We start from the raw sequence: 25125 nt of genomic DNA on the forward strand, positions 1-25125 counted from the left end.
GTAAACTTCAAAATAACACACAATAAAATAGAGCAGAAAACCGAAGTCATCTGGGAGAAACTGCCTGACTCCCAGGCCAAGTATCCAGAAGTGTAAGCAGTGGATCATGTTTACCTTGACTAAAGGGAAACCAGTCACCAGGTAGCCAGGAGACTGGGAGAGTCCAGCCACCTGGGCAGTTGGTGGTGTGGGTTCACTTGTGAGAAGACCGGGAAGTGAGTTCCCCTTTAAAAGCAGGTCCTCCCCCAAAATAAAAAAAATTAAAAATAAATAAAAGCAGTTCCTCCCATTTTCCAATAGTTTCCATCGAGTGCTGGTTCAGGGAAAACATTTTTCCTTCCCAACTGCCCAAACGACTTGGACAGAACTTAAACATACAGAAGGGAAGATAAAGAAAAAGGTAGAAAAGGGGAAAAGGATGATATTATAATGGGTTGAGAGGGGGGGTGGGATGGGTAAATGGAAAAGGGAATCTATAGTTCATACCAAATGTGGTCAGAATGAGAATGACATATAATTCAGCTAGATCTTTTTTCCCTGAGAAGTAAGGGTCAAGATTCTTATCATTCAAGTCTATTTCACTATGTATCTATGTGATTTTGTCTAAAAAAAAAAAAAGAGAGAGAGAGAAGTAACAGTAAGGCCTGAAGATAGTGTCAGAAACAGGAAAAGATTAGGAAATCTAATTTTTCAAAAAGAGAATGGAAGTGGGGGTGGCAGCTAGGGGAAAGAAGTTTTTTTAGACAAGAGACCTGACTTTTCTTTTTAATTGAGAAGGTGAAGAACATTGTAGGGGAGAGATGGGGTGATTGCCTGATATACTGAAATGTAGACATGCCCTGACCTTGTTCCTCATTGAGTCTTATGTCAAAGAGAAAGAAGAAATAAATGTGTGGGTGCACACACACTCATACATATTTGTTTCTTCATTCATATATATATACATGTTTGTGGGTATTGGTATGTGCATATGTGTTTTAGTTGTGAATCTCCTTTTCTCTCTCATGTTCACTCTGTCTGGTGGAAAATTAATGACAAAAGGCCAAAAGCAAAAAAAGATAAATATATATGCTAGACCATCAGTCTCTTAATTTGGGGGAGTTAACTAAAAACAAAGTGCTTCTTTTTTTGGAACAAAACATTCTCTTTAGAAATCAGAGAAATGCAAAATGTAGTTAGATTAGTAAAAAGAGTTCTGATCTATTTTTTAATATTGATTTCTTGGTGCAAAAATAAGTTTTTAAAGATTTATTTATTTGAGAGAGAGAGAGGGCAAGCTCCTGTGGGGGGAGGGGCAGAGGAAGGAGAGAGAGAACTTCAAGCAGACTCCCTGCTGAGCACAGAGCTCAATCCCACAACCCATGAGATCATGACCTGAGCCAAAATCACGAGTTGGACACTTAACCAACTGAGCCACCCAGGTGCCCCTAAAGTTTCTAATTAAGCCAAAGAATGATACCAAAAAAAATTTTTTTTTCAGCAATACTGTTGCTAGAAATGTTCTTTTCATGGGTCTTTGCACAGGCAACCATGGGGAAGAGAGTAGCCATCATTGGAGCTGGCGTCAGTGGCTTGGCCTCCATCAGAAGCTGTCTGGAAGAGGGGCTGGAGCCCACCTGCTTTGAGAAGAGTGAAGACATTGGGGGCCTGTGGAAATTCTCGGTGAGTGGGACATCACTGCAGCAGACCAGGAAGTGAGGTGTGAAGTATGTGAGAACACATAGTTGGAGCACAGGCCTCCAAATCAGCTTCCATGCAGTTATAATCCCTCTTAGGTTGGAATCTACAAAACACAGCATTAGGAGCAAGTTGGAAAGTAAGTTCCTTGCTCACTTCAAAAATAAATGAGATAGTGGGCTAGATTTGAAGGTCTCTGTGTACAGAATTCACCCCTGATAAACCATTAATAATTGAGCAACTTTTGGGAATAAAGTCCAAGGACAAATATTGGTTAGGTTTACGTAATGTAACTACATGAGTTACTCATTTAAAAAACAGGTTGTTCCCATTCTTTTGTTGAGGTTACCAAAGGTCCACTTAATGATTCAGACCACAGATTTTTTTTTGTATTTGAATTAAGAATTACTTTATTAAGTACTTAGAATGCACTTAAAAACTATGTATACATCAGTAAAACTACCACTCACATCAAGATATTGAACATTTTACAGATGAATGCCATGTTATTTACCACATAAAGCTTCTTAAATGCTACCTCCTACACTGTTTTATACTTTGTTATAGCTTAAATTCTGATAAAAATGTTGCTCCCTATTTCAATTTCTATACCTTAACAGTTTTCATTATCTTTAAACTCCTTTATTCTTTGTTTTATACAAATGTGAACATCCAGGTTCAGAGACTGATTTTTGACCCAATTTGAATCTCTTTAACAGGGATATTTAGCCTCTTTATGAGTGTGATAATTCACCTGTTATCTCTGTTAATCTATTTTATGCTAATTTTAATGTTTCCTTGCTGTTTTTGTTTTTTCACCATTTCCTCTCCAATTTTATCTGTAACACTTATCTCAATTTCAAATTTCCTTAGAATGAACTACTACATGAAGTGGTTACTACTGATTTTCCCTAGGCAAGATGTACATAAAACAAGGTTTTCATCTACCACCTCCCCAGTCAGGGATTTGGAAATTTTTTTTACACTGTCAGCATTAACATTATAAACAAACTTGTTACTTTTCCCCCCTCTATAATTAAAAATAAAGACCACAGATTTTAAGGTTTCAGGTGCTGCTTGGCCTTGCAAAAACCAAATAATTAATGAGACTGCTACGGGAGGAACCAAGAACAAGATACACTGATTTGAAGTTCTTCAATGCCCTTTCATCTGTGCATTCATAATGAGGACTCTGTCAGCAGACATGCCTCTATGCAACCATTAAATCACTTCCTCTGTTGCCTGACAACCACATCGGCAGGTGTGAGGGCTTGCCTGTGCCCCAGCTCCCTCATTGTCTCCAACCTTAGGAACACTGCATGGTTAAGCCTACCCCATTTGTCTTCTTCTTCTGATAGACCATACATATATGCAAATTTAGGAGGAACCCTTTTTAAGCTACTATTTCCTCCTCAAGTGCAAAATTAATATGTTTTATACCACAATTAAAAAGATTGCATTTAAGGAGACAGTGTCTGTGACAGACAACTCTTTAAATATTATAAAGATATGAGAATTCTTCTTATTAATATAACTATTTTTCTGGGCTGTAAAGAATTCTTGAAACTGCTCAACATCTTGTATGATGTTGTAGAGCCTAGAATATGTTGCTGAAATGTGCTGACAGGGCTTCAGATTAGCACACTGTTGATTCTCAGGGCTATTTTAGTGAGCTCTTTCTATATGCCTAACCCTTTTTTCCATTTAATTAAATCTTTACAATAATCCTATAAGGTAAGTATGAGTTTTTCCCTTTTATAAATGAATCTGAAGCTTAAAAAGAAAAGAAAAAAAATGATAAATGGCCAGTAAATGACAAAGACAAGATCCCGATTCAAGCTGGCCTGTCTCTCCAGCCTGAATGCTTAATCCTTGGTAAACTGCTGGGTGCCATTGCAATAAGTGGCCTATCGAACTAGTAGGATTTCTAGAGGAATCTTAACCAGTCCTCGTATTCAAACTTTGCAAAACATTGCTGCCAATACAGCTACATCTCCTGCTGCTCAAGGAAGACTTTGACATTTGAACCTGGCATCATAGATTGATGATGTTTTCAGCTGCAAACATATGCTTCTCTTCAAGAAAAATATGGAATACCCCAGAGGATGAAACTGCAGGCCCAGAAGCTGGCACCTTGAGACGCAGAAGATTATTCCTAGGCCTTGAGACCTAATAATGTTTACCCTACTAGATTTCAAAATTGGGACTGTTAACTCTTTTCTTCCTTCCATTCTCTCCCTTTTGGAATGGGAACATCTGTAACTGGTACCCAATGCCTGTCTCACTGCTGTACTTTAGTAGAAGAGAATTTGTTTTCTAGTTCACAAGTCCACAGATGGAGAAGCATTTTGGCCCAGATAGATCATACCCGGAGTCTCATCCATTCCTGATTTAAGTAATTTTAGGTGATACAATTTGGGACTTTTGAGCTGATGATGTGTAGATGAGATTCAGGACTTGATCTGATGCTGCAATGGATTGAAACTTTGGGGTGATGAGATGGGGTGAATGTATTTTGCATGTGGAGTAGATGTGAATCTTGCTGGGCCAGTGGACTGCGGTAGGCTGAACAATTGAACAATGGTTCCCCCCAAAGGTTCCAGGTCCTAATCCCTGGAACTCGCAAATGTTCTTAATAAGGAAAACTAAGATATGATTAAGTTAAGAATCTTGAGATGGTGAAATTATTCTGGATTATCTGGGTGGGCTAAAAATGCCATAGCATATATGCTTATAAGAGGGAAGCAGAGGGACGCCTGACACCCAGAGATAGAAGGAGAAAGATAATGTGATCTCTTCAGCAGAAAGAGAGTTTTGAAGATGCTATGCTCTGACCTCCATCTCCAAAATGAAGGAGGAGGCCATTAGCCAAGGAATGCAGGTGGCCTGGCCACTGAAAAGGCTAAGGAATGCTGGCATCCACCAGAAGCTGGAAGGGACAAGAAATGAATTTTCCCCTAGACCCTCTGGAATGAACACCAGCCCTGTGAACACCTGGATTTCAGACCAGTGATACTGATTTCTGACTACTGGCCTCTGGAATGGTTAGAGAATAGATTCCTGCTGTTTTAAGCCATCAAGCTTGTGGTAACTTATTACAGTAAGCAGGAAACTAATACACTGGTTATTCAGAGTTTCCTAATTACTTTACCTCTGTGAGAGGGTCCACACTGCAGGTGATGGCATCACTTCCTGTGTTTCTCAAATACCACTAGGAGCCTACAGCTGTATGCCTAGAATTCACATTGTGGGATTATATTATAAAATCCTGTTAATTTTGTATTTTCATTACCTTTGGTTTCTAAAATCAGCATTTTACCATCTCTCAGCATTTTCCCCCTTTGAGAGGTATCCAAACATTTCTTAAGTGTGAAAAAATAAGGTGCAGATCATTCAAACTTTTGTGGCTGTTTCCTGTAGCACCTCTCTATGCCCTTCTGGTTGTCATTTGTAACACTGATCTAAAGCCAGAGTGATGTATTTCCCTCACCTGCTTTGATCACTGAGAAAATAAAGTACTTTAGGACTAGGCCACAAGTTGAAGCGAAATGTCTTTCTTTCTCAGGAGATCCCCAAACAATACATCAGTAAATTGTCTGGATTTGGGCCTGAAGTTTCATGAATAAAGGCTCTTTTTTCTGGGCACACACCCCTTTGTTCACTTCCCCTGATTTTATTCTACTCTTTGGATCAATTTGTTTTTTAAGGTGTAGTCTCTCCTGTGTTGATTACATCTCTACCAAGCTTTCTAACCTCATCAAAAGCTACAAATCACAAAACTACTAGACAAAAATCAATCATTTTTATATATTTTAGAGTTAGCAAACTGGCTCTTTTTATACTGCAGCTAATCTATTTTATCTATACAGTTTTTAAGATTTTAATCTAATATTTTAAAATCATGATATTTTACATAAAAATCTAGAGATCTGTCTTCTTTTGAAAAATCAGAAAATCAGGCAACACTGGACTCCCCTTACTCATAGTAATAACTGGCCTCTTCTAAGCTAAATTTAAATTCTCTGTTTCACTATATTCATTTTCGTCCCATTTCACTCATTTCTTGTAACCTCCTCTGCACCTATAAAATTTGTTTTGACTGATGCTATGTACAAACAGCAATCCCTTAAATTATATGGAACAAAAGTCACACCTATTTACAAAATTTTTCATCTCCTTCTTCATATAGTTTTATGATCTTTTTTGTTTAAACAAACCACCATGTTTAGTATACTATAAACATGTAAATACTGGTCTGCTGAGCCACTTAGTGGATTCTGATTACATTTTCTTCCTTGAACAACTTTTGTTTTCACTGGAGTTAATAATTGCCTTATATCCTTTGTTTAACCTTACAAATACTATCTCTAATTCATTCCCCAAGCTCTCCCACAGAATTATGATTCTCTTCTCAATATGTTTAAACACATTGGCTGGTCCATCAGCTTAATTTTTCTTTTACTTGTCTCTTAAAGATAGTTCTTCTGCTTGTCTTCCTTCTCTAGTCAAAGCTGCATTGCTGTTGCCTGGGTAACCCTGTTTTCTGAAGCCCTTATTGTCCTACTATTTAGTTTATTCTCTCCTTTTAGTAGAGTACATTAGAGCACATCCTCCAGTAGTTCTCTGAGGAGTTATACATGTGAAAGAAAAGACTATAGACCTAGAATGTCTTATGATACCATTATTGGATCTGGATTCCCATTTGATTAGACTGAGGCTTAGCTTTCGGCTTTCCTAGGTCTTCTTTCTATTTAGCAGGGTTTGGCTCTTTGTTGACCACTCCCTCCAAAAAAATTTATATTTAAAAATGCAATTATTGACCCTGTAGCCATTCTCTTATGAACTTTCTACCTTATCAACTTAGAAGAATCAGTCTATAAACATGGGCTCTGAGATGCACTATATAACACTGAGTAGAAACAGTAAGATGTCCATGATTAAGTTTAAGGGAAAAAAAAGAGCAAGTCACAAATGATGTATTTAATTATGCTGCAACTCCTTTCTCGGTAATCAGGACCTTTTGGCGGCCTAAGAAAAACTGAAGACCAATCAGCTCAACATTTCTAGGGAGATTGATTATCCTGGAGCAGCCAAAGTTGCAAAACTATTTCAAACCTGTCTCAAAGGTTTGCATCATTTTTATTTTATGAAACTCTTCCCTTGGTGTAATATTACATAATTTTCCCCAACCTTGACTTGCTCCAGTACCTTACCTTTGCCCTTGTATTAGTTTTCTATTGCTGCACAACAAATTACCGCAAACTTATCAACTCATAACAACACCCATTTATTACTCTCGGTTATGTAGGTCAGAAGCACAGCATAGTTCAGCTGGGTTCTCTGCTTACGGCCTTACAAGGCCAAAACCAAGGTGTGGCTGGGCTGGGCTCTTATCTAGAGGCACTGGAGAAGAATCTGCTTCCAAGTTCATACAGGGTGGTGGCTAAATTCAGTTTCTTGCTGATGTTAGGCTAAGGTCTTTGTTTCCTTGCTGGCTACAAACTGGGGATTCCTCTCTCATCTCTCATCTCCTTGTAATCTTGATATTTTGCAATGCTTTATCCATAAGTACATACTAGACTACTAATGCTTCGGTCACTTTTTATGTCTAGCACAAATAAGACAACAGACAAATATCCAAAATTACACAGGGAGAAGCATAAAAGCATTCTAAGACAAGTACCCCCAGTTGGCATAGCTTAATCTCCAAGTCTCTTTTGGATCAATGCTCAGTCTTTCAGATCCCCCCAACCCCTAAATTTTTCCAAGATTATATCTGGACTTATGGAGAAAAAGGACTTATGTGACCTTGGGGTGGAGGAAAGCCAAAGTTTCTCAAATTCAAACACACATCCTGGGACTGTTGTCTGGCCCCTCTAGTCTCTTGGTGTCCCTTTTTGTTTGCTTATCATTCATGCTCATCCTTTAGAAATCTTAAATTGAAGACAGCAGATGATGAACTTGGAGACTGTCCTCTCTTAGCTTAGTTAGAGGCCAATGGACCTTGCTGATTAGATCTCACTTGCTCCTATGAGCATATCAGATGAACCTCCCCAAGATCCAGTTTTCCCATTGAGTTCCTGAACCAAGTAGCCCACTCTACAGCTCTCTCCTAAAATACCACTTAGCCCCCTCCATAGCAACTCTCTGGTAGACTATCTGCTACAAGTCTCAAATAATTTCTTCATCCCTGCTGGGAGCAAGTGGGAACTCCTTGTTTTGCTCAAACTGAATGGGTTCAAGAGAGCTAAACTAAGATCCTACCTCTTCCTAATCACTGCTACTTGACTCTTCTGTGTCAACCTCCCCCTACCTAGGTTGGTCCAGGGGGAGTCTTTAAGATAAGTGATATCTTACCAAAATCTCAAATCTAAAAACAGAAGCCCCTCTGCCCTCAGTGTTCCCCTCAATTTTATATGAGGTATGTTGATGTTGAAATTTCAGCCCAAAAAATAAACTTTAAGACCTAGGTGATTTACCATCACCGTCTTTCCTGTCTCTATTCCCCTTTCTCCCACCCAATCCTCCAAACTTCACCCTTCATTTCCTTTAAACCACTAGTTTTCAAACTAGAAATTATGACCTATTGGTGTGCTATGAAATAAATTAATGAATCAATCTGAATTTTAAATGGAATGGATAGAAAATCTCAGAATACAACTCAAGTAGTTAGATATGATTTATTCATAAAACTTTTGTGTGTGTGTTGCAATGTAAAATATATTTCTAACTATAGGTTGTGGTCAAAAACATTTGAAAAACACTATTATAAACATAACCTAAGTTTTCTCTGCCCTAGGTACATAAGAAAATATTATAGTCTAATTCACCAGAACTACCTCATGATATGTTAAAGGAGATTTTTTTTTTATTGCGGCAAACATAGCACAATAAATATTTACCATTTAATCATTTTAAAGTGTACAGTTCTGTGGCATTAAGCTTATGCACATTGTTGTACAATCATACCATCATCCATGTTCAGAATGTTTTTTAATCTTCCCAAACTAAAACTCTGCCAATTAAACAATAACTCTCCATTCCTCCTTCTTCCTAGCCCCAAGCAACCACCATTCTTTCTGTCTCTATGAATTTGATAATTCTGGGTATCTCATATAAGTGGAATCTTATAGTATTTATCCTTTTGTGACTGGCACATTTCAGTTAGCATAATGTCCTCAAAGTTAATCCATATCATAACATATATCAGAATTTTCTTTCTTTAATTCTAGTTATATATTCTTAAAATGACATAATGAAATTCAAAATTTATTTCCCTTTGAAAAGATGTTAAGAAAGATATATTCTTCCATATTCTAAGGTCCTTTGATTAGCATCAAATTGTTTAAGTAAAGTTAATTTATTCCTCATCTTACTGAATTTCATTATGGGTAAAGGTGAGTGATAATTATTTGGAACTGGCACTGACCATGGTAAGTGTACATATTTACAAACTCTCTTCCATTTCAAACTATACATTTACAGGACCATGCAGAGGAAGGCAGAGCTAGCATTTACCAGTCTGTCTTTACCAACTCTTCCAAAGAAATGATGTGTTTCCCAGACTTCCCATATCCTGATGACTTCCCCAACTTTATGCACAACAGCAAGGTCCAGGAATATATCACTGCATTTTGCAAAGAAAAGAACCTCCTGAAATACATACAATTTAAGGTAAGATGCTGTCAAAAGATTAGTTTGAGGCAACATTGTGAAGAATTCTATATTTATTAGAAGATTCTTATTTATTCCTTTCAGTATTTCTTCCTTATTTATCAACATTTTTAACAGTGTGGCCTCCTTGACCCTAGATTTAAAGAATAATTGGAAATTTACAAAATACCACATACAGTTCTTAGACCAAAATGCCATTAACTTAGAAATCAATAAAAAATAAATAAGTAAAATAGCCATGAATTTCAAAATTCAAAACTCTTTTTTTCTGAACAACTTATGGCTCAAAGAAGAAATTGCGATGGAAATTTTGATATTTAAATCTGAATGATAACTTAAATTCTACATATCAATATTTGTGGGAAGCAGAAAGACCAAAACTTTCCTGAGAATTATAAACTTAAATACTTATTTAGAAAATAAGAAAGTTTCCAAAACTAACAAGATGAAGAAATTAAGAAAAGTAGAATAAACCCAAAAGAACATAGAATGAACAAGATAATAAAAAGAAATTAATGAAATAAAAAAGCATATTAAGAAGATAGAAAGTTCATCCTTTGAAAAACCAAAAAAAAAAAAAGATGAGTAGCTGACAGTTTGAGGAAAAGAAACAAAGATACAAATAAATAATACTAGAAATTTAAAAATGGGTAAAACTGATGTGGATGAAATAAAAAAATGTAACAAGAATACTATAAAAGTGTTTGCCAAATAATGTTTAAATTGGTTAAATTTAAAATCTTTTTTTTGAACTTGCCAAAACGCACACAAAAAGAAGTAGAAAGCCTGAATAGTCCTTTGATAACTTAGAGTTCTTTTGACTCAGAAACTAAAATTTTTCCCATTAAGAAAAGATTCCATAGGTAATTCCAAATTTGCAACAAGAAAAATATTTCAATACTTTATAAACTCCAGAGACTAAAAAATAAAGTATGACTTCCAAACTTATTCTATGACATTAGAACCTTGACATTAAAAGCAAACAAAAATAATAAGAAATAGGAAAATTATAGACATATTTCCCTCATAAAAACTAGTAGAAAAACTTCAAAACTGAATCTAACAAAATATTTTTTAAAAATTAACTGTCCTCATTGAGTTGAGTTTGAGCTAAAGATACAGAATATTTTAATGTCATGAAATATAAATATGTAATTCAGTGCAAAATCCTGTCACAGGAAGAAAACAATGCATTTACCAAATCTGAAAAGGCATTAAATAAAATTTAACATCCATTTCTACCTAAAAGAAAGACAAAGAAAAGCAAAGAAAAAAAAAGAAAAGAAACTCACTAGACTAAAATTAGAAAGGAATTTTTTTGATCCATAGAAACATATAAATATTATCTTAAATCTGCATTGCTCAATATGGTAGTCACTAGCCAAAAATTGAGATGTGCTGTAAGCATAAAGTACACACTTTATCTCAAAGTCTTATTATGAAAAAGAATATACTATACCTATTAATGATGTTTATTTTCGTTACTTGTTAAAGCAATGATATATCAGACGGATTGGGTTAAATTATACATTTTTTCTATTTTTAATGTGACTACTAGAAAATTTTAAGTTACATATGTTGCTCATATTATATTGCTACTGGACAGTGCTGTTCTAAAGAGTGCAGAGTTAGAATCATTTCCTTAAAAATCCAGAACAAGACAAGGATCCCTATTATTACTGCTTCTTTTCAATAGTCTCAAGAAATTTAAGGGACAGTTTAAGTAAAGAAAAATAAATAAAAAGGAATAAATAAATAAATAAATAAATAAATAAATAAATAAAAATAAAAGGAATGACAACTAGGAAAAAAGTAACATCCATCACAGATGATGTGACTTTCTGCATGGAAAACCCAGAAGAATCTAGAGACAAATTACTAGATAACAATTAATATAAAAACGTTAGGCAAGATGGTAGTATATAAGATCAAGATATAAAAATCAATTGCATTCCTGTATGCCAGCAGCAAAAAAACAAACTATAATCCAAAAAGGAACCATTTACCATAGCATAAATAAATGCATAATCCCAGAGTTATTCTAAATAAATGATATGCAAGATTTTATGGATTCATAGTGCTTGTTTTATTATATTTCATAAGTAACAAGCATTATACAGATATGTGTACATGTATTGTTTAATATGTATGAAATACTATACATAATAAAGTTTATAAGAACAATTCATACCAAATAGAGGTTCTCTTCCAAATATAATCAGAAGAATTGAAAAAATATTTTTGACGAGGGAGCACACCAACCAACAGGCAGCTGTTCAGCTGTGAATAAATATTTATTGATAGTCTAATCCAGTGCTACTCAGTATATGGGCCAAATATCATCACATCTCCTGGGAGCTCATTAGAAATTCAAGTTTTCATGTCCTATGCCAGACCTACTGACTCAGAATATCTGGAACTGTGGCCTTGGAATCCGTACTTTAACAAGCTTTCCAGGTAATCCTTATGCACACTAAATTTGAGAACTCATTCTCTGAATATAGACAATATCTCTCATTTTAAGACAATAATATTGAAAAATAAAATAGCTAAAGAGGTATGTTAAGAAGTAGTTGTTACTACAAAAATGATTGGCCACCAGATTACTTAGTACCTGTGGTACATGCTATTTGTAAACTATGATTGAATTCACAGTCATATCTCCAAGAGGGGAGTCACTCAGTCCAAAACATACTGGCTATGCCCAAGAAGCCATGTAAGGATAAATATATATATTTACCTGGGCACCTGGGGGGCTCAGTCGGTTAAGCATATGCCTTCAGCTCAGGTCATGATCTCACAGTCCTGGGATTGAGCCCCACAGCCGGCTCATGCTCTCTCTCTCTCTCTCTCTCTCTAAAATAATAAAATAAAATCATAATATATATATATTTACCATTTAATGTTTTGATTTTTGAGTGTTGAATTCAAATATGTATCTTTTTTAAGTTTTTTTTAAAGATTTTATTTATTATTTATTTGAGAGAGAGACAGTGAGAGAGAGAAAGAGAGCATGAGCCAGGTAAGGGGCAGAGGGAGAAGCAGACTCCCAGGGGAGCAGGGAGCCCAATCCCGGAATTCCAGGATCATGACCTGAGCCAAAGGCAGACGCTTAACTGACTGAGCCACCCAGGTGCACCCATAATATGTATCTTAATAATGGATTAAGTATTTTTCCTAAGCCACTGTTAAGGATTTTTTTCAATACTATTTGATCAAGTTGGTGCCAAATCTACCTGTTAGCATAGAGAAGGCTATCTGTCTATATTTCTTTTAGACACTTGTATCTGGTATAAATAAACATCCTGATTTCTCAATCACCGGCCAATGGGATGTTACCACTGAAAGGAATGGTAAAAAAGAATCAGCTATCTTTGATGCTGTATTGATTTGTTCTGGACACCATGTGTACCCCAACCTACCAAAAGAGTCCTTTCCAGGTAAGGCTGAAATTTCGTCTGCCATCTACACATCTGGCATGAATGAATATCTTGATAATGTCTTTTTATATATATATAAAAGTACAGATTGAATTAAAACATGCTTCTATTATATGTAATATACCTGGAGTGTTAAAGTTCCATATTATTGTGACTACATTCACCCACAAGTCTTTTACAGCAGTTTTTTAAATGGAAACCAAATGATTCTTATGTTTCCCACTTTTCACTCAGGACTAAAACTTTTTAAAGGCAAATGCTTTCACAGCCAAGAATATAAGGAACCAGGAATATTCAAGGGGAAGCGAGTCCTGGTGTTGGGCCTGGGGAATTCAGGCTGTGATATTGCCACAGAACTCAGCCACACAGCTGAACAGGTACCGTTTCTCAGATACTCAGAAACTATCTTTAAAGGAACAGAGACAGTTACCATTTGAAAGGTGTGATAAGAAACTAGGGAAGGGGTAGTAGTGTGCCGGGTTCTTGACAGGAAGACTAAGTAGTGTTTCATACATCTCAGGTTCCCTCCATAACAGGGGAGGGTTGTTTTGTTTTGTTTTGTTTTTAGATTTATTTATTTATTTGAGAGAGAGAGTGTGTGCAAGCAGGGGGATGGGGCAGAGGGAAAGGTAGAGAATCTCAAGCAGACTCCCTGCTGAGCAGGGAGCCCCATGCAGGGCTGGATCCCACCACCCTGAGATCATGGCCTGAACCAAAATCAAGAGTCCAACTGATTGAGCCACCCAGGCACCCCAATAGGTGAAGTTTTAAATAGTTTGGTATGACAAAAGCAGAATATCAGCAAGGAGTGATGTTATTCAACAATCTTCTTCGGGACATTTGGTGTCTAACATGTCTGATCAATTCCTCCAAAACTAGTATGGATTTAGGGTTAAGATTATGACTCTGACACTCTTAAGTCCATCAATCCCTCTGAGTGTCAGTTTTCTCATAAAGATAAATAAAACAGATAAAAATAGAACCTACTTGTTGAGCTTGGTAAGGAGTTAAAGCATTTAAATATGATTTCATCAACATAGAGTTCTATATTCATTCATTCATGCATACGGTCATCCCATAGTTATTTGTTGAGAGCCCACTATGTGCCAAGCACTGGCTTGGGTGCTGGAGAAAAAGTGGAGAGCAAAACAGACATGATGCCCACCCTGAACTCAGAGTCTAGTGTAGCAAATGGGTATTAAACAAGTAAATGCCCAAATAATGTGAAAATTGTGAAAAGTGCTAGTAAAAAAAAGAAAAAGCATGCTGTAAGAATAGATAATAAGGGTAACCTGCCTTAGACAAAGAAGTGAGGAAGGCCCTTTCCAGCTGATGACATTTAAGCTGAGAGCTAAAAGTTGAGAAAAGGGTTCAGTGTCAGAAGAGGACTCCAGGAAGTAGGTCTTGAAGCAGGAAGAAGTTTAGAGTCTCAAGAAACTGAGAAAAGACCCCTTCACTGCAGTGCATTGGGTCTGGAAAAGAATGGTATGAGGAGAAGCTGGAGAGGAAACAGAGAAGAGATCAAATAGGGCCCATAAGGGGATGAGAAGGAGTTTGAACAAATGCCACCTACTAGCTTTGGAAGATTCTTTAGGGACTGACTGCCCAGAAGCCCACAGACAGGAATTTTATCTCTAGAGGCTATGCCTACTAATGTCACACTGGGTATCCCCAACATAGGTCCATTTTAAATGATGGTTTTACAACCAGTGAAGCAAGGAGATCATGACAGGACAAATGGTATAAAAATATATTCCTGTTTACCTGTTCAAAGCACTATACTAAAAGTATAGAGACACAAAGAAGTCCAAGGAATGTAAAATCTACTTGGGAAAATAATACATTGATATAATATAAATTAAACATAACCTCAAGAATTAAGTAGAAACTCTTAACAGTACAAGAGCTGCCACTGGAAAAAAGGATGCACAGGTGATTCAAGAACTAAATGCTCTGATTATGGAACTGCAGGCCTCACAAAGAAGATAGACCTGAACCAGTCCTTGAAGGATATTTATGAATCATATGGTTGAAGAGGTGTCAAAGGGTGTTTTGGAAGGGAGAATGACATATGCGAAGGGATGGAGACAGGAGTGAGTACAGCATATTTCACTATTGTGGTTCTTCTTGTTGGAATGGAGATATATAACAATAAAAGTTTGTGTAATGCATTATGGTACTCCAGTGCCTGCATATAAATGTGCTCCTTTGATTGTGGAAAGAAAGCAGACCAGGTTTTATTATGCCCATTTTACAGAAAAGATAACTGAGGACTAGAAATGTCAATTGTCTTCTTGAAAGTCATAGAGGAAATTAATGAAGTGTTAGAGGACTGAACACCAGATCTGATTTCAAGGAACGGAGTAACTATAGGAATTGAGAGAGGAAAGAAAGATTGGAGTCAGGTTATGTCGTATTGTTTAAGGAATTGAATGACAGGCTAAAGAATTTAAATTTCTTTATAAATAATGGTAAATCACTTCAGCATCTTGAGCTAAGGAAAGATATGATCAAGACATAGTATTAAGATAAGATTCATCCATTAGTTGTATATATGATAAATTAGAGGAAAGAAAGACCAATTTCAGAAGCTCTCAACAGATTGATCCTCCAGTCTCTCCTTCTTTGCTTGGCTTCCCTTATAAAAAATACTTTGCAATGGCATTATATATAAAAATTCTTTTAAAAAATGCCTGAAAACCTACACAGTTAGGGATTATCATGATAGAAGGGGAGTTAAGGAACACATTCTCCATGTCAGGCAATGGTGGTCCTATTTCATGGTAAGCACACTGCATGAACTCACACACAGATTTGATGTGGCAGATACTTATTATCTCCATTTTATGAATAAGGGAACTGAGTATTAGAGAAGTTAAAGGAATTTTCTCCAAATCACATAATCAGTAAGTAGCAGAGCCATGATTTGAGCCTATGGTTCTCTGATGCCAAATTTCTTGCCTTCTTTTGGGGTGGGGAAAAGCAGTTAAGTCAAAATGCCTATTTTGGGGTCATAATTGCTTGATTGTAAACAATGATCATCAGATAAGTGCTAGAGAAAATGTGATGAGAATTCAGTTATTGGTCACCTGCCCCAGAGAAGATGGCAGGATTGTTGGTCCTAAGATGTAGACTGGAGTGTAGGCAGTTTATTTGGGAGAGCTCTCTGGATGAATACCTCTGAGGAAAGGGAAGGAAGTTTCCCTCCACCCTACTCCAAAGCTATCCTTCTGAATTGTCCCAAGTTGGGGTGAGAGTTTGGACCTTTATATCCCTGCATCAAACAGACACTGAAGGCAGGGAATCCAGAAAGAGAATAAGACTTTGGGTAAGACCCCCTCCCCCCTTTTCAACCAAAGCAACTCTCAAAGAGGACTGACAGCTGAGGGCTGCCTCTGGTAACACCCCCAGTAGCTACTGTAATAACTCCACTCCAAAAGTCAGGTCTGAGGGACATACCACAGTACCCACTACAAATAGTCACTAATGGTTAAATTGCTGTTTTTTTTAAGGTCATGATTAGTTCCAGAAGTGGCTCCTGGGTGATGAGCCGGGTCTGGGATGATGGCTATCCATGGGACATGTTGTTTATCACTCGATTTGAAACCTTCCTCAAGAACAACTTGCCGACAGCCATCTCTGACTGGTGGTACATAAAGCAAATGAATGCAAGATTCAAGCATGAGAACTATGGCTTGATGCCTTTAAACAGGTAATGCAGAGTTAAATATGATATGCCTGTTAACTTTTATTTCAGTGTCAACAGCTCACAGTGTGTGTTGTAACTCCCAAACCAATCAAAATAATATTAGTGAAATAACCACGTCTCACATTTCAGAGGATGAAGAACTGCAAACATTCAGAGTGATTTCCTGTTTCACAATCCTCCTTGCCAGATTTGTACAGCTGGAAAGTTATATCATGAATCAGGAATTAGTCCCTCAAGCAAGGATAATAATAGTTAACATGTTTTAAGCACTTAATAGGACTCAGCAAGGCTCTGACATGCATCATCTCATTTTATCCTCACAACAACTATGAGGAGGTCTCTATTATAATCCCCATTTTAAAGATGAGAAAACTGAGGTTCAATGTAGTGAATAACTTTACCAAAGTCCCGTAGCCAGAGGGAGAGGCAATATTCAAAATAAGCCCAGATCTGCTGACTCCAGAGCCCCTCACTCTTAACCACCTTGCTCTACGGCCTCTCACTTCATGGCAAAATTCAGTTAAGCAAAGCAGGACTTTCCCTGTGCTATGCTCTCATCACCTGCCCTTAACTGAAATGTGGCTGCAACACCTGCATCTTCAGCCTCCTCCTCACTCTCTCCTATAATATGCCCCTAGACATATCCCTCAGACACATAAGAAATTACTTTGATGTGTGGTGAATAATCCAAATTATAAACTGTTTACATCAAAGTTAACTTACTCAACAAATATTTATTAAGCATTTATTATGTGTTAGGTCTTATGTTAAGCCCTGTGAATACAGCTATGAACAAAACACACAAAATCCCTGTCCTCATGAGCTTACTTTCTAGTAGGGGGAAACAGACAGGAGACAAATGGCAGAAGATCATATGCTGATGTGTACTATGGAGAAAAGAACAAAGCAGGCAGAGGTAATGGGGAGTGCTGCTAGCATCCCCAGAGGAGGCCTTACTGAGAAAGAGACTTTTAAGCAAATTCCTGAAGGAGCTGAGGAAATGAGCCAGGCAGATGTTTGGGGAAAATATCCCAGAGGAAATGGTTAAGACATTGCCTCTTCAGGGCCTCTTCAGGGCCATGACTGGAATGTTCAATGGCCTGCTCTCCCTGGGGAAAAAGGGATGGGGAGATGAAACAAAAAGACATCAAAATGGCCAGATGGCATTGGGCCTTGTAAGCCCTCATAAGACTCTGGCTTCTACTTTGAACGCAATAGGAAGCCAGAGCAGGCATCTGAGAAAGCCAGGGACTAGATCCAAGTTAATCTGAAGAAATCACTCTTACGTTGTGGTCATCATTCAGTGTATAAGGATAGGTCAAGGAAGGAAGTGAAAAGACTAGGTAAGAGGCTATTGTCAAAAACCCAGATGACAGAAGTTGGTGACTTGGACTATGATTGTTAGCAGCAAGTGCTCAGAAGTGGTCAGATTGGGGATATATTTTAAAGGTAAACCCAACTAGGATTTTCTGTTAGATTGGAAAACAGATGTGAAAACAAGAAAGGAGTCAGGGATGCCTTCCAGACTTTTGATCTGAGCAAAGATGCAAGGATGGAGTTGACAGTTACTGGGATGTGGAAGACCACAGGAGGAGCGAAGTTTAGTTTTAAATATATCAAAGTTGAAATGCCAATTAGTCATCATTGTAGAAGAATGTTGAGCAGCCTAGGAATACACAAGACAGTAGGGAAATTGAAACCATAGGTTAAAAATGTGGATTCAACAGAATATAGATAATACTTTAAGAAATGAAACCAGATGACATCCCTTAAAGAATGAATGTAGATGAAGAGACAAAAGGTCTGAGGGCTGACATCCTGGGGCATGTCATTGTTCAGAGGTCAGGAAGAGGAGGAGAATTCAGCAGGAGACAAAGAAAGAATAGCAGGTGGGTAGGAAAGGAATCGAGAGAGAGAGAGAGAGAGAGAGAGAGAGAGAGGTGATGACCTGAAAGCAAAATGAAGACAGTGTTTCAAGAAGGAGGAAACCATCAACTGTGTTAAACACTGCTGAGAAGTGACAGTGGATCATTGGATCCGCAGTTTGAGGATCCTGGTGGCCTTAACAAGAGCAGTTTCAAGGTGGCAATGGGGTCATCAGCCTGATGGCAGTGGGTTTAAGATAAATGGCAGGTAATTCTCACAGTTGAATCCAGCCTTTTTCTAACCAGATTCCAGCCCATCTCATTGTCTGACTCAGTTTCTTCCCCAGTAGACTCTCCCTGTGGCTTTCTCTCACCGCTCCCATAGTAATATAAGAGCAAAGCCTTTTCCTTCAGTGTTATTCACATTCACCCCAAAGTTCAGATTTATCTGCACTCATTAAAGATAGTGCTGAACAAAAAATAATCAAAAGCTCTCCTTTTCAGACTTCCACTGACCAAAGATTCAAACTAGCTCCCTCCTTCTTCTGGCCTGTATAAATTCCTGGAACTCCCTCCCTCACCTGACTTGTGCCTTTGTCTGCAAGGGGCTCATACCCCACCCCTATCAGAGAGCTCAGCCTAGATCTTTGTATTATTTTGGTCTCCCAATGACCCAAGATGGGCGTAACAGTTATTGTGACTCCAGATGAGAAAGATGAAGCAAGAGAAATTAAGAAGCTTTAATTTGATCAAGGTTCACAGTTAATAAGAACTGAAGAAAAAAAATCCAAATACCCAGGTACTCTGATTTAAGATCTTTCCTGATACAGCTTTAACAGGGGATAGGGCCTGGGTGCTGATTCTGGGATTTGGAGCTCTGTGGAAGAGAAGAGAAAGATCACAGGAAATAGAGAAAGGATCAGCAAAAGGCAACTTGTCTTATTTCACAATATTGCCTTACTTCAGTTTTGTTCTTCAACCATATTGGTGATACTCCATGGCACAAGGAAAAAAGCTTGGGTAGTTTCTCCTTCCTTATGAATTTATTATTAATTAATTATTATGGAGCAATAAAACAAAGAGAAAATATTACTGTTCTATTGGTTTTCTTTATTTTCCATACAGAGCCCTGAGGAAAGAACCTGTGTTTAATGATGAGCTCCCAGCTTGCATTCTGTGCGGCACGTTGTCCATTAAGCCTAATGTGAGAGAATTCACTGAGACTTCAGCCATTTTTGAGGATGGGACGGTGTTTGAGGCCATCGATTGTGTCATTTTTGCAACAGGCTATAGTTATGACTACCCCTTCCTTGATGAGTCCATCATTAAGAGCAAAAACAATGAGGTCATCTTGTTTAAAGGCATTTTCCCTCCTAAACTGGAGAAGCCAACCATGGCAGTGATTGGTTTTGTCCAGTCCCTTGGGGCTACCATTCCCACAGTTGACCTGCAAGCCCGCTGGGCAGTACGGGTAATAAAAGGTGAGTAGACTAAGAAGGTCGTTGATGGGGAAGAGGGATGCCAATAAGAATGCCTCTGAGTCTTTGTGAAAACAATAATCTTAATAACAAGGGGAAAATCCTAGGTCCCATCCAGTTTGGAATCTATAATTCTGTATTTTTGGTACTATCTTTTATAAGCATTTAAAAATATATCACGTTGGATTATCATATGCAATAGTACAAGATATTATTCAAGAAGTATTTTGTGATTTATAACTCCTTAGAGCTGTTAACTTTTATTAAACTTGAGAACACTGGAGCTTCTGGTCTTAAATGCATTACAATTTTATAAAATTGTGATTTCAAAACTCAATAGAATGACCTTGTTTGAAAGGTTAATAAGAGAAGGTGTTTCCAAGCCAATATCCAGCCAACTTCAAATATGCACAGTCATGGAAAAAATTATGATTGCTGGAAAGGCAGTGTCTTTTCTGCTCAATCTTCTTCCCTGTCATGTGTCAGATAAGAACAACTAGTGGATCATTAGAAGCAGAAAATACTAGGTGTAGTAGATGATCAGTCTCTAAGGTAGAGGAATACTAAGTTCCTGTATTAAAAAAAAATAATAACAACAACAACAAATTCGACTGGGGTCAGGCAAGGAAAACGGGCAGCATCCTCCAACAGAAGTTACGAGGCTCAGATTCATATTAAGATTCGAATGCAGTTGTGTAAAGATTCAGATCATAAGACCAAAAGTCCATGGTTATAGAACAAAAAAGATGTCAAAGTTTAATGTACAAAGTTTGTTTAGTCCTAGAGGTATAAAACTTCTGGAAAAGGTTGCTTAACAGGTCTATTTCCTTTGAAGCCATATATAACTGGTCCTACCTGATTTGCTGGGATTTAAATATTCTTTTATACAGGAGGTTGCAAACTGCCACTATGTATACCGAGACACCTTTCACCACCAGGCTGTCATCAACATGATAACAGTCGCATATATCAGTGATCCCTTTAAATCTCCTTCACTCTTTCCTCCAAGGCAGAGTTGTGTTGCTCCATGGAGAAACAGCCAGCAAGATGGTGGCATGAAACCCCACTCAGAAAGAAGTGAATTTAGGGTTCAGGCTCAGGGAGACTGGCATTAGAGGGTCGGACACCTACTCTGTTAGGATAAGTTGTAACCTGGGCTCTGAAGAAAGGAGACAGTGCAGAGACCCAATCAATAGAGAATTGATATACAAGGCAAAGACTCAGCCTTAGGGGAAATGAGTGATAAGGCAAATAATCCAATTTGGGGAATCCAAATACCAGGCCAGAGGGGCCAGCTACAGGCAACCCAATGGTAGTAGCTGGTGGGCTAGTGAGCATAATCACTTCCTTCTTGATCTCTCTTTCTGCCCAGGGACAGGACAAGTTCCAAGGTTTGGAAAAAGGCCATGCCGACAAAGGCTGTTCAGGTGACCCTGCCTGCAAGAATTGCAGGAACAGGGAGTTAGACAATCATTGTATATCTTGAGCAATCAGATCTGGGATTTCTAGTCTTGTTCTAGGTGGTCCCAAATTTGCCAAAGAAACCACCCTAAATTTCAAGTATCTCTGGGCACAAAAGCATGTTTTGGCATGGATTTCAGAGAAGTCTGTATACCTATTCCAGAATGAGCCTGCAATCCTGAACAGTCCCAACCTGGATCTGGTCTCTTGGGGCTCCCCCAAATCCTCAGTGACCTGTGCACAGTTCATATCTTCAGTCTCATCCAGAAAGTGTTGGCTCTTCAGAGGAACAGTTGGGACTTGACTAGATTCTGCATCTTATGTGTTGGAAATTCCTTTTTCTGACAAAGCAGGATAATTTCCTATGAAGTTTTTTTCCTTAAATCTAGAAAAGAAATGCCGATATACCTTTGGCTATAAACTATTAGATAACATTTTAAAAATACAGCTGAGGGACTAGAATATAATCCTTAAAACTAATTTTAAACATCTGCTAACTGGTTTAAGAACAAACATACAAAGATAAAGAGCTATTTGGTTCCTGGTTTTTAATTATGTCGCATTTCAATTCTGAGAAAACTGGAAATGACTTGTATGTTTGTCTCAAAATGACCACCTGTTGATTTGCTCAAGATTTTATTTTGCTAGGCAATGACCCCCCAAAAATGGAAATACTAATGTGATACATAAATCATTATTAAGAAGGAAAAATTGCAGGCTGATCTTATGCCAGACTTATTTAACTATTATCATGTCTTTCCCGTTTTTTTTTTTTTTAGGAACTTGCACTTTGCCTTCTGTAACAGACATGATGGATGATATTGATAAAAAAAGGGGGAAAAAGCTCAAATGGTAAGAGCACCTATTGTAAAGAGGGTCTAGGGTTTCCATAGAAAAATCAGAATCCATGAATACTTCTAACTATTTTAGTCTTAAATGGTCCAGAGTGAAGTCATTAGGGTGACAGCTATGAGCTAAGTTCATCCATTCAACAAGTATTTATGGAGGATTTACTTTGCACCTGACACAGGACTCAGTCCTGTTTCATCCCTCCATGACTCTTGCAATATATGACAGAAAGAAGACCCAGAAAGGATTGGAAATCAGAGGAGTTTGGGAGTGCATGAATGTGGACTTCTATTTTCCAGCCTATGAATCCTCTAAGGTACAAATGATGCCTCAAAACAGATGGCTCTAAGAAACATGACTCAGCAGATGAGAATAGTCAGGAGAACAGAGCTCTAGTCCTACATCTGTCACTAATTAGCTCAGTGGCCATGAACGAACTTCATGAGTAAGAAACAATTTCCACATGTGAATGGGGATGGAAACGCCTTTCTCAGCTGCTGAGCAGTACTGGGGAATGTCCAGATGAGATCAGTATTCAGGTCTCTTGGAAAAAGCTACAAAGTGCAGAATAAATAAGCAAGGTCCCCTTACCAACACAAAGGATTGACGTTGATTCCCTCTGATAAAAAGCTGTGAGGCATTTTCCCTGTTCTTGTTCCTATAAGACATGTACACAGAGCTTCAGTATCCACAGTGCTGTTTCCTCTTCCCACCTCTAGGTTTGGCACCAGCAAGACCGTACAGACGGATTATATTACTTATATGGATGAACTTGCCTCCTTCATTGGGGCAAAGCCCAACATCCCATGGCTGTTTCTCACAGATCCCAAATTGGCCGTGGAGGTTTTCTTTGGCCCTTGTAGCCCATACCAGTTTAGGCTGGTAGGCCCAGGGAAGTGGCCAGGAGCCAGAAATGCCATCCTGACCCAGTGGGACCGGACCCTGAAACCCACGAAGACAAGAGCTGTCGGGAACCCTCAGAAGCCTTGCTTGCTTTGCCGTTGGGTCAGGCTCTTCGTTCTCCCTGTTCTGTTCATTGCTGTTTTCTTTGCATTGATCTAATTATCATTCCCCCCAGGCTTCTGAAAGTTACTGACAATACCCAGGAAGGAACTTTTCTAGTTAAAAATTAAGAATTTCACACCTCCTACTTTCTTATTCAGCAGGCATTAGTCAGTAAAACTGTACTATTTCCAGGCTTTAAAATAAGCCTCTTTAAGAGTCATGTGATAATCTAAAGGGAGCACTAATCATTTCTCTTTAGGTTTCCACTAACATTTCATCATCAGAATTATGCTCTTCAACACTAACCTCAACCGTCTCCTAAAACATTTTGATGTGATTCCTTTTCTCCTTCAATCAAGGTTTGAATTACATACGTCAATCTAAACAAAGAGCAAATTCAGCGGAATAGTTATGATATTCTCCAGCCACCCCTGCAAACCATTTGCAGGAGGATCAAGTAGAGAATTTGGCTATTAATTCTATTTTTGTTTATACCAAATTCCCCAGGCAATGCATCCTGATCCCTGGCCAAAAAGACCTGGAGCCATGGAGACCTGGTCTATAATGAATGCTAACAAGAAGTAAATTAGCATATCTATATTCTTAATAAGGACACAAACTTTCCAACATGTAGCAGCAAAATAATATCAACAGCAATGAGTAGAACACTAAATATACCTTTTAGCTGAATGAAATGTCTTAAAAAAAATAAACATTTAACCAAAGCCATGACCACAATCGAATGCTACCTTTATTACATGAACTTTTGGGGTAACAGCATAAATCTAAAGTTCTATTTTTTAAAAGTATTATCACATTGTATAGTTAAAATTTTGATAGTTAACATTTTTAAAGTTTGACATCATAGAGCAGATCTGTCCATGTCATCAGTCACCAGAGTGCTCTGGTTACGTCACCTATTTCTTATTACACTTTCACTTCTGAAACAACAAGATACATATATGGGAAAAGGACAGAAGACCACATTTTTCTGTAATGCTTTCTTCTTTTTTTTAATTCTCTTTATATTTTTGTCTTTGGAGCTAAGATCTATCAAGGATGTTGTTGTACACAATTTTAAATATTTCCCTTTCCCTAACTGTTTAAGGTAGCAAAATAACCTTCTGCTTTTTAGGTCTTCTCACAAGATGTGAAATATTCCCAAATGTTCCCAAGTGAAACAGAACTTTTCTTGCAACTCCGTGTCCTCGATGGAATCAAATAATGAAAAATTAATGACAGCCCATAGAGTTTATTTTGTTTGATGTTATTAATGCTAGTACATAAAATAAATTCCATATAAAATTGATGCAATCCAGGGGCGCCTGGGTGGCTCAGTCGTTAAGCGTCTGCCTTCGGCTCAGGTCATGATCCCAGGGTCCTGGGATCGAGCCCCACATCGGGCTCCCTGCTCCGCGGGAAGCCTGCTTCTCCCTCTCCCGCTCCCCCTGCTTGTATTCCCTCTCTCGCTGTCTCTCTCTCTGTCAAATAAATAAATAAAATCTTTAAAAAAAATTGATATAATCCAATTTCTGTTATTTTTCCTCATATGATTATTTAAGTTTTTGTAAACATTAATTGACTCATAAAGGACATAATATTCTTCCTAAACTAATGTAGCAAACACATTCTCTTAATGGTCCTATTAACATCAATCTATTTCCATGCTAAATTGAACTATTGCCAATGTTTTAATTACTTCTACACTTAACAGTAATGATTTTCAATCATTCATTTTTGCATATTTTACTGATAAAATTAAATATATACTTATACCTTAACGGACATACAATTTGAATATATGAAGCACAAAAGATCTTTTCACTCCCAATTTCATCTCAAAATTCTTACCAGGACTTAAAAGTACATGGGTCAGATATTATGAATACAACGAAATAAAAATTGTCTTTGTAGCAGACACAGCTATGCTGATTAGATCCAAAGCTGAACTGCATGATCACAGGGTT

At 37.6% G+C, this 25125-nt stretch overlaps 1 protein-coding gene across 2 annotated transcripts; it reads left to right on the forward strand.

Annotated features, from left to right (window-relative positions):
* The first annotated feature begins 277 nt into the window (after window positions 1-277).
* On the forward strand, window positions 278-23904 carry LOC116622774 (dimethylaniline monooxygenase [N-oxide-forming] 3). 2 transcript variants are annotated; one of them, XM_032389429.1, is made up of 9 exons: window positions 278-400; window positions 1525-1662; window positions 9163-9351; window positions 12629-12791; window positions 13026-13168; window positions 16304-16503; window positions 19491-19846; window positions 22084-22156; window positions 22873-23904. In XM_032389429.1, the coding sequence occupies exons 2-9, from the start codon at window positions 1531-1533 to the stop codon at window positions 23213-23215; spliced, it is 1599 nt and encodes a 532-aa protein (XP_032245320.1). In that variant the 5' UTR covers window positions 278-400; window positions 1525-1530; the 3' UTR covers window positions 23216-23904. The 2 variants fall into 2 exon arrangements, with proteins under 2 accessions (XP_032245320.1, XP_032245321.1); XM_032389430.1 differs by lacking the exons at window positions 278-400; window positions 9163-9351 and having other exon boundaries at window positions 1531-1662; window positions 22873-23301.
* Window positions 23905-25125: the final 1221 nt, after the last annotated feature.

The sequence above is a fragment of the Phoca vitulina genome, unplaced genomic scaffold, assembly GCF_004348235.1.
Source record: "Phoca vitulina isolate PV1807 unplaced genomic scaffold, GSC_HSeal_1.0 scaffold54, whole genome shotgun sequence".
In the NCBI taxonomy this organism is placed as follows: domain Eukaryota; kingdom Metazoa; phylum Chordata; class Mammalia; order Carnivora; family Phocidae; genus Phoca; species Phoca vitulina.

Excerpts from the sequence above, each read along its gene's own strand:
- LOC116622774 (XM_032389429.1), top strand. The coding sequence starts at position 1,531 with ATGGGGAAGAGAGTAGCCATCATTGGAGCTGGCGTCAGTGGCTTGGCC. Across the intron at positions 9,352-12,628 it reads TGAAATACATACAATTTAAG|ACACTTGTATCTGGTATAAA; the intron begins GTAAGATGCTGT and ends TATTTCTTTTAG. Across the intron at positions 19,847-22,083 it reads GGCAGTACGGGTAATAAAAG|GAACTTGCACTTTGCCTTCT; the intron begins GTGAGTAGACTA and ends TTTTTTTTTTAG.